The sequence below is a fragment of the Artemia sp. Qi Xiang Cuo genome, chromosome 6 (genome assembly GCF_049724085.1).
Source record: "Artemia sp. Qi Xiang Cuo chromosome 6, ASM4972408v1, whole genome shotgun sequence".
In the NCBI taxonomy this organism is placed as follows: Eukaryota; Metazoa; Arthropoda; class Branchiopoda; order Anostraca; family Artemiidae; genus Artemia; species Artemia sp. Qi Xiang Cuo.
Genome location: NC_142799.1, coordinates 914488 through 927835, shown reverse-complemented (window position 1 = coordinate 927835; position 13348 = coordinate 914488). Strand labels below are relative to the sequence as shown.

The window sequence follows — 13348 nt, the reverse complement described above, 5'->3', positions numbered from 1 at the left end:
AAGTACTAAATTAAGTACTTTAAAGTATTTAAATACTTTATAATTTTAGTATTTTATTTACCAGTTTTAGACCTTGGTGAATGAATGAATAGTTTTATTTCAAACTGATTGCTCATAATTCTTATAAGTCAATCATTTTTTATAACAAGTCCTATTATAAACATAAACAAGAATTACTGCACAGAATCAGCGGCAACGCTGTAGCGTTGCCTATAGTAAAGGCCATACGGCTCCAATGTTTTATTATTATTATTATTATTTTTGTTTTTTCCTAGAGTCACTTCATATGGAAGGGGTCGTCGTAGAAACTTCAAAGGGGGCTCATTCGGTTGAAAATCGAGAGTTCTAGTGCCCTTTTTAATAGTTGAAAATGATTGGAGGGCAACTAGCCCCCCCCCCCCTAATACCCATCATTCCCCCAAACACATCCATTAAAAATTTTGAGACAGGCATTATGTTCTGCATAGTTGATTTCCTGATTGAAAATATGTTTTTAAGGATAGCGCTCCCCCACAACCCTCAAGGCACGGGTTTTAAGTTATACCCTGGGGACATAGTAGGTTTTTTATAGAAAGTGTTTTCGTAGAAACTTCAAAACAGGCTCATTCGATTGGAAATTAAAGGGCTAGTGCCCTTTTTAATAGTCTAAAGTGATTGGAGTGTAACTAGCCCCCCCCCCACACCCATCATTTCCACACACATCCAATCAAAATTTTGAGATAGCCATTTTGTTCAGCGTAGTTGATTTCCAGATAAAAGATGTGTTTTTGAGGACGACACTCCCCCACAACCCTCAGGGCAAGGGTTTTAAGTTATACCCTGGGGGCATATAAGGTTTTTATAGAAGGTGTTGTCGTAGAAACTTTAAAAAAGGCTCATTTGATTGGAAATTCAAAAAGCTAGTGCCCTTTTTAATATTCGAAAGTGATTGGAGGGGAACTAACCCTCCCCCCCCCACGCCCTTCATTCCCCCAAACACATCCAATCAAAAATTTTGAGATAGCCATTTTGTTCAGCGTAGTTGATTTCCAGATAGAAAATATGTTTTTGAGGAGGACATTCCCCCAGAACCTTCAGGGCAAGGGTTTTAAGTTATACCCTGGGGGCTTATAAGGTTTTTTATAGAAGGCATTGTCGTAGAAACTTCAAAAAAGGTTCATTCGATTGGAAATTAAAACTAATAGTGCCCTTTTTAATAGTCGAAAGTGATTGGATAGCAACTAGCCCCCCTCCCCACGCCCATCATTCCCCCAAACACATCCAATCATTCCCCAATACACATCCAATCAAAATTTTGAGATAGCCATTTTGTTCAGCGTAGTTGATTTCCAGATAGAAAAAATGTTTTTGGGAAGGAAACTCCCCCACAACCCTCGGGGCAAGGGTTTTAAGTTATACCCCAGGGGGCATATAAGGTTTTTATAGAAGGCGTTGTCGTAGAAACTTCAAAAAAGGCTCATTCGATTCGAAATTCAAAGGGATAGTGCCCTTTTTATTTGTCGAAAGTGATTGGAGGGCAACTAGGCCCCCCCCCACTCGCATCATTCCCCCAAACACATCCAATCAAAATTTTGAGATAGTCATTTTGTTCAGCATAGTTGATTTTCAGATAGAAAATATGTTTTGAGGAGGACACTCCCCCACACCCCTCAAGGCAAGGGCTTTAAGTTATGGCCTGGGGGCATATAAGGTTTTTATAGAAGGCGGTGTCGTAGAAACTTCAAAAAAGGCTCATTCGATTGGAAATTCAAAGGGCTAGTCTCCTTTTTAATAGTCGAAAGTGATTTGAGGGCAACTAACCCCCCTCTCACGTCCAACTTTTCCCCAAACACATCCAATAAAAATTTTGAGACAGCCATTTTATTAAACGTAGTTTTAAGGTCTGGAATTTATGTCTTTGAGGATGACAACTCTCTCATAACCCTCAGGGCAAGGGTTATAATTTAAGGATTCTCCGAACCCTTCATATTTTTTATGGAAGGGATACTCGTATAAACTTTAGAGATGGCTCATTTGATTGGAAATTGAAAGTTCTTGATCACTTTTTAATAGTCAAAAGAGACTGGAGGACAACTAGCCCCCCCCTTCCTCCACGCCCCAAATGCATCAGATAAAAATGTTGTTAAACATATTTGAAAGGTTAAGTAAAAAAACTCTGGCGTCGACAAAACCCCCCAGGGCCGGGGGCAGGATGGGATTCTCGTATAAACTTCAGAGAGGGCTCATTTGATTGGAAATTGGAAGTTCTAGTCCAACTCTTACGATTCAAAATCGATCTAAGGGCAAATTCCCCCCCCCCCACGCCCTTTTTCCCCACCCCTCCCTTCGAACTAATTCTGTTTATACCTGAAGGTCCAATAAGAGTTAGAATATTTTGGTATTAACACACACCTATTAGGCATCTGATCTCCTCCCTAACAAGGAAAGAAGCAGAGAGTGTAAAGCACTGGTGGATCTAGGGGAAGGGCGAGGGGGCGCCCCCCCCCCTATCGTAATCTAAAGTAATTTAATTTACTTAATTAACGCAAGATTGTGTTAATTAAACTTGCTCCTAACGCAAGTTTATCGGATCAACTTATTTTGCCTCCCCCCCCCCTAAAAAATCCTGGATCTGCCCCTAGTATAAGGGCACTGCAGATTCTAATTTGTAGTTCAATGAACCCCGTTCATAAGCTTATGCGATTACCTCTTCCACATAAAGTGCCCCCGGAAAAATAAAGAAGTATTAATTCATTGAACCCTTATGGCTCTTTACTTAGGTAACCCTATAGCATTGCGTCTGACCTAAAAAGTTGATTAGAAATTTCAGCTTCCATTTTTATGAATATCCGAAATTATCTGAGGGAAATATGTTTGGGGAGCATATTCCACGGCTGGGAAATTTATGCTGGGTGGAATTTAACGGGGGGGGGGGCGATTTATCAGCAGGAAAAGAAAATGTTCTTTAAGGGGGGAGGAATTTCCCAGGGATGGGTTTTTCAAATCTGAATTATTCAGGGAGGGGACGACTAAACCCATTCGATAATATTCTAAATTTTACATCTGAAAGTAACGGGAATAAAGAATCAATGGAAATGTCAGAGATAGCACTTCAGGTTCCTTTAGACGATTTTGTTCGTGTCTTTTGATAAAAGACAGATTAATTTCATTTGTATTACTTTCTCTGTGGCCGCTCAATTATGCATGTGAGGGAGGAGACTTCCTCCCACCACTGTCTCCGCTAAGGTTTCAGTTTTCATCTCAAGCCTTAAAATAGAACGCAACGCGATAAAAGTATAGCTCAAAATAACATATATAGAATAATATATGTACATAACACGGAACAATTAATCAAAATTGCATATTATGAGTTGCGGTTCACCCAAATGATGGGCCAGGGGGCTCACCATTCCACAATCTATAAAATCAATCCTGCAATAATTAAAAATATAAAGTATTTTTCGGTATTTTAAGTTCTTCCAGAACTCAAGCGGTCTAACATTCTACAGCTCAATGAGTCTGTCTGATCTCCTAAATCGGGAACGGAAGAGATAAGTGAAGTTCCGCCCCGTATTGGATGAGTCTCCAACCTCACCCTCCCCCTCCACTACTGTCTACGCTAAAGTTTTCTTCCTTCTGCCAACTACACCGCCCCCACCCCAAAGACTTTAATAAGGTAAAGTTATGTATGGGAAAAACACATAGTAAATCTATTATAATAATCCAATTATAAGGTTAAAATACATACTCTGTGATGGATGCAAAATTGCTTTGGCACACAAAATCCTATTAAGGTCAATTCCAAACAGTCGTGATCCCTTTTTGTCAGCAAGTGAAATGGTCAAAACACCCTTATTGGAGCTATTTTTTCAATCCATTCATTGCTGCCAATCGTAGTCCACAAGTTATGCAAGCTGTCTATTGTTCATATATAAGGTTTTTATCAAAGAGGTAATCGTATAGACTTTGAAAAAAGCCTCATTCAATTTATAAATTGAAAGTTCTAGATCAGTTTTTTAAAGTCAAGAATAATCGGACAGTAAGCACCCAACCCCCATGCAATAAAAACTTGAAACTTTTTGCAATCAAAAACGAACAAAAATTAATTGAAAAAAAAATTCTGAAAAATAAGTTTTTCAAACAAAAGTAAAGGACATTTTAAACTTAAGCTCAGGAGACTTTGAATACCTGTTAAAATTCAAACTCAAAACGACCAGAAATTACTATTAAAGAATAAATGAAACCCGAAACGAACAGAAATTAAATTAACAATCATAGCAAAAAACATACAACTAGTAATAATATAAATGAATAAATATATCTTAAATTGAGTAATGCTTAGATTAAATATGAAAATCAAGCTTAAAACGAAAAAGAATAGTTTGCTATTAAAGTAGGTGTTAGGCTTCTGCAGTTAGGCGATACCCAAACTCTTGTTTGTAGTTATTTTTATTTGATTCAAACTTGATTTGCATATTCAATGTAAGTTTCACTCGTTTTAAGATTTATTTATTCATTTACATTAATATATATTGTATGTTTGTTCGCATTCACTGTTTATCTAATTTCGGTCTGTGTAAAGTTTAATTCATTCTTCAATAACAAAGTATTCTTTTTCGTTGTAAGCTTGACGTTCATATTAAATCTAAGAATTACTCGCTTTAAGATATATTTATTTATTTATATTATTGATTTTTGTATGTTTTTGCTCTGATTGTTTATTTAATTTCTGTTCGTTTTTGGTTTCATTTATTCTTTAATAGTAATTTCTGGTCGTTTTGAGTTTGAATTTAACAGGTATTCAAAGTCTCCTGAGCTTACTTTTCTTTGAAAAACTTATTTTGCGGAAAGTTTTTTTTAATCAATTTTTTTTCGTTTTTGATTGCAAAAAGTTTCAAGTTTTTATTGCATGGAGGGGGTTGCTTACTGTCCGATTATTCTTGACTTTAAAAAACGGATCTAGAACTTTCAATTTATAAATCGAATGAGGCTTTTTTCAAAGTCTATACGATTACCTCTTTGATAAAAACCTTATATATGAACATTAGACAGCTTGCTATTGTTTTTTTTTAATTAATTACTAGAAAAACTAGAATTCCTGCACAGAAAGCTTTCAAACACAGCTCGCGTTCGTGCTTCTCCATTTCACCACATTATTAGGTTCTTTCAGTTATGATCTTTTTCCTTTTATGTTTGTTTTTCTCTCTTTTTTACATGCGTGACTGTATAAGTGTTTGCTATATGCGTTTTCTATTTCTATGTTTTTTATGTGTTATGTTATTCCACCCATTATACTAATGTATTGTGTGGGTGAAAAATAAGTAATAATAATAATAAGCTTAAATAGGCAACTTTGCGTTTTCGTTGTATAAAAATAAAGATTAAAAATAATACTGTCATTAACTATAGTGTAAACTCTTAACTCTAAAGCAAGGCTCCCACGGCGTCAATAAAGTTAATAAAGTTTGTCATGAAAGTACGAACCATAAGCTTTGTCCCGCTCACACAAGCATGTAATCTTTTTGAGTTCACCACAATTTCTCACAGAAAGTAACTGAAATACTCAGACATGGAGCTGAGAAACCATCTTTTTAAGCATTTTTTCCTTTCAATAATAAATAAAAATATTTGTTGTTTCTTTTACCAAGCTAAATATTTAAACAAGTATGCACGATTATATTTGTAGAAATTGATTTGTATGTTGTTTACACAGTTTATATAATTATCCAGTAAGCTTATCGCAGATCATTTCTGGTCTTCGTTCTCGCTGCGAACAAAAAGCTCCTCCCACTTCTTCGTGCAGTTATGGATCAGTGTGTTTTCGTCTATCAATGAGAAATGGTTAGAAAGTGCATTATTCGTAATAGCGGGTTTCCACTTGTTTCCGATTGTTTCGCGTCTGACTTGTCTACCCGTGAAAAGATTTGATGCCGCCTATGTTTCTACGCTCTCTGGAGCACTCGCACCCCGGTCTGGGTTTTTATAATGGGTGAGATAGGGAATGATCATACTGGATAATTATATAAACTGTGGTTGTTTATTTGAAATTTTCCACAAGTCTTCTGCTATTGGTTGAACTTTGCAGACTTTCTTGAAAAAGTTAAATAAAGTTTAACATCTTTCCGGCTGCAATAAAGTGAACAAAGTTAGTCGAGGAAAACGGTTTATTAACTTTGTAGACAGCTTTATTAACTTTATTGACGCCGTGGGAGCCCTGCATAATATTCAAGCAAAATGATTTAACTTACAAAATTACAAACGCTTATTACCTTGGTCACTGATTAGAACTTGGAGATAAAAAACAAAAAATAGAGAAAGACAATATGCTATTTTCAACTACCTGTTTGTATTGTACTTCTTGACAAATGAAGTTATAAAAGCTTTCTTGTATCTCTCATGGGTAGACATCAAAGGGTACAGAACAAGACATTTCTTTTTTGCATACACGATGAATCTGGGGGTTGGTAAGATTTGAAGGGAGGGGGAATACCGGAGCCCTGACGATTGTATAGAAACTTCAGCCCAAACCTTCTCCCTGTAGCACCCTCCCCCCGGTCAGCCAGAGTGGTTTGTTTGAGCTTTCCCAAGAGAAAGTGGTAGTGGAGCTTGCCTTGACTGTACATTATCTTAAATTCATTTTCAAGGCATTTCTTTGGCTAGGTTTCTGCTCTCAGCTAAATAAAAACGTAATAAAATTTTGGTCAGATTTGACATGAAAAGTGCTAGGCGTGAAGGGAGAAACAAGACAGTTTTGTTAAAATTGAATTTATTGAAAAGCTTGTGGATTTATTTGATATTAAATTTGTTTGATATTTATTTGATATTGTGAATGTTAAGTAAAAAAAAGTTAAAAGAAGCATAGTAAAATAATTGTAACTTTTTCGCAATGTTATAAACTTTTACATGTTCATATACAAATATTCGCACAAATAAATTTTTATATAGAATTATAACACGCGGCTGGATTGTCTAGAGTTGATAAATTATAAAAATAAATTATTTACTCTTATATTATAGTATACAGTATTGTCAAAATGGGCCACTCACTGTAAAATGTCATATAATTATATTATGTGACAGACAGTATTGACAAATGGATCACAATGGAAAGCATGGATTCTTAGATTCGTAAATTATTTAGCATAATATATGCACCAGCATGCTCAGCTACAAGGCTCTGACCTTAAGTAAGAGCAGTTTGACTTAAAGTCTACTAAAATTTCAGAAGTAGTTACCATTGTAAACTGTGCAAACTGTAAATTTTGAAAATTTGTAATTTCTATGAAAACTCCCTATCTAAGTGAATTACCTACCACTTCCCAAAACACTATTGAAAACTTTTGCATTTTGCTAACAAGTGCTGTGAAAAACTCAGGATTCTAGTGGCAAGAAGTACACTGATAAGATAGTGCCAGTAAAAAGTTCATTCTGGTAATAAGTAGGGTAATTTGCCCAGTAGTTGGACATCTTATCAGTTGAATTCATCAGTTGAATCACTGTAAAATATCTATTACCACCTAGAAATTGGATTGTTTCACTATTGTATTTGTCTAATTCTTTTTAAGTCAATAAATGATTTGTTCAAATATTTTAGCCATAGAAATTGCTCACTATTTTGACGGCAATGATAGTCAATTGTGGAGCCGAATTCCAGACCCACATTTTAAGATAGAGCCAAATGTTCAGACCAAATTATACTGACAATTGTTGATTAAATCGAAATTACCCACTACTACAGTGCCAGTTATGCGCCGTTAGTAATTTCTCGAGTGGAACATTTTTCGACTTTCAAGCATAAAAATTTTGATTGACTTATCAGAGCTAGGGTTTACGGCATAATTTTTTTTTAAACTAGAAAAGATAGAGGCTTAGAAAATCAACAGAAGTTAGATGGAAGCTTGGAAAATCAAATCAACAAGAATCTGTCAAAAGTTAAGAAGACGTACTATTAGTAGAGAATATTCGGAAACAACTTAGTGATGGTGCAAACTTTTTAAGCCAATTTCTTGGATATTTTGATTTTTGCTTCTGGAATACAAGTGTAGCCCTAAAATCAAGAAAAACCCAATGTCATTAATAAAACTTGGAATTTTGTAAACAGATGTGTCTATGGTGTGTCTTGGATATAATCTTGAAAAATTATGTGCAATCTTGGACAGAGACTCGTAGGGTTAGAACAAAGTGTCAAATCACAGACATACTAAATCACAAACGAGTTTAGTGAAGAAGAAAAGTTGGCTAGACTGCGAAGGAACAGTTTTCGAAGTTTTAATATTCAAACGAGAAATCCCAAGACTATAGTCAGCCGATCCCAGCTAGCCTAGTCCAAACTGTCAGCCAACTCTAACTATTTGAAATTATATAGGCCCCATGTCAAGTCCAAGGTTAGGAAGCTGTCATACATATTTAGAAAATATATATTTTACTTAAGATATGTATCCAAGATTAGGCACTGGAAGTACAAGGGGTCCTACTCTACATTACAATTCCTTATTTAATTTGAAAATATTTAATTTTGTTAAGTATGTTTAAAGAGCTATGTTCAATAAATTTAAAAATAGTTAAACATCCACATAGAGAGCTGGTCTTAGAGTAGAAAAACAAAACAAAAAAAAACTGGAATTAAGTGGATTGTTCTACACTGTACTGTAAAATGCGTAGTAAAGACGCAGTGGGAAGGGGGTGGTTAAGGATGATGTTTATTGTTATTATTTTTTTTTTGTTACAATACAGCACAGGATAAAAATATTGTTCAGCATTAAAATTAAAAGGAACGAACTTTAAAAAAAGTCAATTTTGTGAATCTGGAAGTTTTTGGGCTTCCTGACAAAGCTGTATCCAAGGGGGGGGGGGTGTTTAAGAGGATTTACCCACTTAGATGCAGATGCGTTGCATATGCACTTCAGAGTTTCAGTTTTGAAGACCCTTGAAATATGAAAAGAAATGTTCTTCTGTTCTCTGTTTTTTTCTCATTACATGAATGTGTTGAAATTGGCCAACGTAGATAACCATGGAATGATAGGAGAAAGGATGCAAAGCAGTGTCAAAGTTGTTGTAGAATCATGAGCATAACTATCAAGGACTCCTAAGGTGACTCAGATATTCTAAAGGGATCAATTAAGACATTTGAATTTACTCAAATTGCAAATGTCTTCAATCACACGCATTTAGACTCTTTGTATAGTACCTGCTCCAACAAAAATATGTGACACAAAATAGCCGAAAGTGCACTTCATACTTGTGTCATCTATTACATTAATTAAAAGTACCTGGATATTTTCATTTTGTTCAAATGAACCCTCTTCCAATATTCTTTGACCACCTTTATAATGCAATTGCCTCTGGAAAAAGGGAAGACAAATCAGTGCTACCCATGCAAAAATGTACTTGTTGTTCAAACTGAGGAGCGAAATCTCTAATGAAGCAACAAATAAACGTTCAAATGGGGATTTGTCCATTTATTAGACAGCGAAAACATATAAAATTCTGGATATTTCGGTCGCATATACTGTGATCGTCATCAGCAGACATGCTAAAGCATTAAAGTTAAAATAATACATTTATACAGAACAAAATAATTACTTCCGATTCATTCACTAGATTTGTCTGAACGAGAGTTAGATTTTGGCTACTTTTGGCTATGGTTTACCCTTTAGTTCGTTTGCAGCTGTGATAGGGTAGGATCTTCACCCTGTTAGCTTTAGTGTCCGCTCGAAACACAAATTCTTCCCCTAAAAGTATTGACTCGTTTCAGCTTATTAGTCTTTTTCTTGCATTAAAATGCGCTTGCAGGTATCTGCAATAAGTCGTTCAGCAATTCCTAGTAATTATCTAATTCATTTATAGAGAAGCAGCTGGATATGTTCTGGAGAGGGAGCTTAATGTGAAACTGTGCACGACTAGGAATGTATAGAGTTCTTGTCAGAAGGATGTGATATTGAATTATTTTTTTTTTTTGACACTCCAGACACTCAAAAATCTATTGACTCTTGTAACGCAGGTATTTTTTGCAAGCTGAGTGGCCGCTGTGCTAGGGATTCACCTGATTTATTTTTTTTATGGATTTTTGCTACAATGCTGGCTAAAAGTTGTGGTTAAGATTCTCATATCAATATTAAGTTTAACATAAATGTCCTAGATTGAACAGCATTCTGGCTCAGTCTTTGCAGTGTACCAAGCTTTTGACTAAGGGGTCTGGGTAAAGCTGCTATCCTCATGAATTTCAAAGATGTTTGTTAGAATTTTGCATAGAGATGTGCTCTGCATGTGGAATATGGGCTGACTATCTTACGTGATATGGTTGATTTCTTGTTTTCAATTTTTTTTTTGTGGATGGTTGACACGAGAAAAAAACCGCAATACCCTACATACAACAGTGCCAACAAAGCTCCGCCCATCTGGCAATTGTGAGGCAAAAAGATTGTATTAATGCTTTCCTTTTTCCCTCAAGCAGCCCTCCTGAAGATTGGGAAACAGTTTGGCACTTGAATGGTATCAGATCAAATTGTCATTGCTAAAATTTTTGTATATGGTAGAACACTAAAAGATTCAAGAAATTCAACCTCTTAATAATTCATTTCTCAGTTGATTCCCCCCCTTGATTGATTCCAAGTTTCTTGTGCAAGACAGCTGGACTAATTCTTTTCAAAATCTATTTTGTCAAACTCACATATCTCTCTATATTAGTCATGCGTGGGATTCAAAAAGCATCCAACGCCTGACTTATACTCGGGATTTTAAGTTCTTAGATCTCTGTAAGTCTGAATTCCTTCGGCACTGCCGTATGGGATAGCCTAGACCAAGCATCAAATAATTGCTTAATCTAGCTTAAAACGCAAAATTAATATACCATAGTCTAATTCAGATATTGAAAACAGGCGAACTTATTTCTCACTATAATGTATTTCAAGCACTAGACCTGCAAACAAGAGCAAAATTTTCCCTGGTTGATGTTAAGCTGAGCTTGTATAAGAAGTAGATGACCTATTTCCCTGATGATAAGGCTTCAAAGGCGGTATATTTGAATATTTATTAACGAGGAAGCGCAATGGAGCACTATTTTTCGTGTTTTTTTTTTTCATTAAAAACGAGCTGGGATTAATTAAAAAAAATATCTGGTGGAAGTAAAGAGCGAGTTTGCAGCTTAAAACCAGCAACAGTTTTAAAGATACTTAATGAATTATAGTTTTTCCTCTAAGTTATTAGGGGGGAGCAGCTGCCCCCCCCCCCCAACGACACCACTGATTGCTGAGAAGGGTATTGATTCATCCAACACCAAAAATATGTACTTACAGCAGGACCAGGCGTTTTTTGCCTCATCCGGCATTTGAAATTAAGATATTTCTTGGGGATTAAGCGCCAGTTCTGAAAAAATATGGATGATAATGAAACCAGCACCAGCTATTGTGATTTTTGTAGTTTAAGATTAGTTGGATATAAATAATTTATATAATAAATATATAATAATTATATATAATAATTTTTATGTTATACCCTCTTTTTATGAAACTCACGATTTTTTATTTCTTTCTTCTTCTTTTTGACTTGTTGGGAATTAATCAGTACAAATTGTACGTGGAAATTCATCGTTTATGTAGGTTCTATTTTAGGCTTACGTTAAAGGTATAGCATCAGTTAAGAGTTTGGTATCAATAAAGGTGAAGTGAGTCTTTCAACCACATTTACTGTCTACAAAGATTTAGAATTCTCCCACCTAACCGATAAATATCATGAAAATATCAGAAAATAAGGAAAAAATATTGACGATGTATAACAAGAAAATGGACAAGTAAGAGTCAGATCCCTGGACTAATAGCAGCTAAGAAGTGGGAAAATAGTGTAATTTATGGATAGAAGATTATTGAAGGATCCAATTGCCGGATATTTGGATTAGCGGCTGAAATTCTAAGAATATCTGCACCCCCGATTATAAAAAAGGATTCTTCTAATTACCTCATATAAAGTAATATTTCAGCAAAGCAAATAATAGCCGATTTGAAAAGAGTGCGTTATTGTATTTTGGAATGAAAAGAATGGAGACACGGGCAAAGGCTAAAAATCCTAGTTTAGAAGAAGAAGACGCGTTTGCCAAATTCATAAATTTAATTATATTTTTTTCTCTCTTTCAGTCTTCAGATGGATCTCGGATACTGGATAAACGATTTTACAAAGGTACTAGCCCAACCTGCCATGATTTCAATTCCACTGGAGCCTGTATGGATGGAGTCCTATTAGCTATTGGTTTCTCAGCTGGTCAAATTCAATTAATCGATCCAATCCGTAAGGATTATACTAAACTGTATAATGATGATGTAAGTAGCCACCCTATACACTGGTTTTCCACATACTTAGACTACTCATTGTCAATTTTTGCTTACTTCTTGTTAGATTGGAAAATTGCCGCAATTGACATCAATAACTTCCTTTAGAACAGCCTACTCACTTTTAAGTGGCTGTCACACTTCGTGATTAATTTTCCCTGCTAAATGGTTAAGTTGCGTCGCGTTAAGGGTAAATTTTTTCACTTAAGCAACTCTTACAACTCTATATAGTTTCCAAATGCCTTGTTATTCTATAGACAAAATGTAGCGACGTGCTATTTAAAAAAGCAAAAATAGTATTACAGATTCAAAACATTGAATCTGTAAAACGTACACAAACATACATCAGCTATCTCTTTTCTTCTAAATTCCTATCATAATGAGAACATTGAATCTGTCAAACATAGTATAATGCACAAAAAGCACAAATAGTATAATGTAAAACACACAAATAATCATACATCAGCGATCTCTTCTCTTCTAAATTCCTGTCACAATGAAAACATTGAATCTGTAAAACATAGTATAATGCACAAAAGGACAAATAGTATAATGTAAGACGCACACAAATAAACATACATTAGCGATCTCTTCTCTTCTAAATTCCTGTCACAATGAAAACATTGAATCTGTAAAACATAGTATAATGCACAAAAAGGACAAATAGTATAATGTAAGACGCAAACAAATAAACATACATCAGCGATCTCTTCTCTTCTAAATTCCTGTCACAATGAAAACACTCAACTGAAACATTACATGTACTTTATAATTGTAATAAACGTATTTTCCAAATGCCTCGTTATTCTATAGACAAAATATGGTGACGTGCTATTTAAAAAAGCAAAAATAGTATAATGTAAAACGTACACAAACACACATCAGCTATGTCTTTTCTTCTAAATTCTTATCATAATGAAAACATTGAATCTGTCAAACATAGTATAATGCACAAAAAGCACAAATAGTATAATGTAAAACACACACAAATAAACATACATCAGCGATCTCTTTTCTTCTAAATTCCTATCATAATGAAAACATTGAAT

General features: G+C 34.9%; 1 protein-coding gene across 3 annotated transcripts in view; it reads left to right on the top strand.

Annotated features, from left to right (window-relative positions):
• LOC148950775 (WD repeat-containing protein 20) overlaps window positions 1–13348 on the top strand; it is a 72572-nt gene that overhangs the window by 13950 nt on the left and 45274 nt on the right. For all 3 annotated transcript variants that reach the window (XM_089090447.1, XM_089090446.1, XM_089090448.1), the window contains exon 3: window positions 12108–12290. In XM_089090447.1, coding sequence (XP_088946573.1) covers window positions 12108–12290 — 183 coding nt within the window. The remainder of the gene's footprint in view (window positions 1–12107; window positions 12291–13348) is intronic.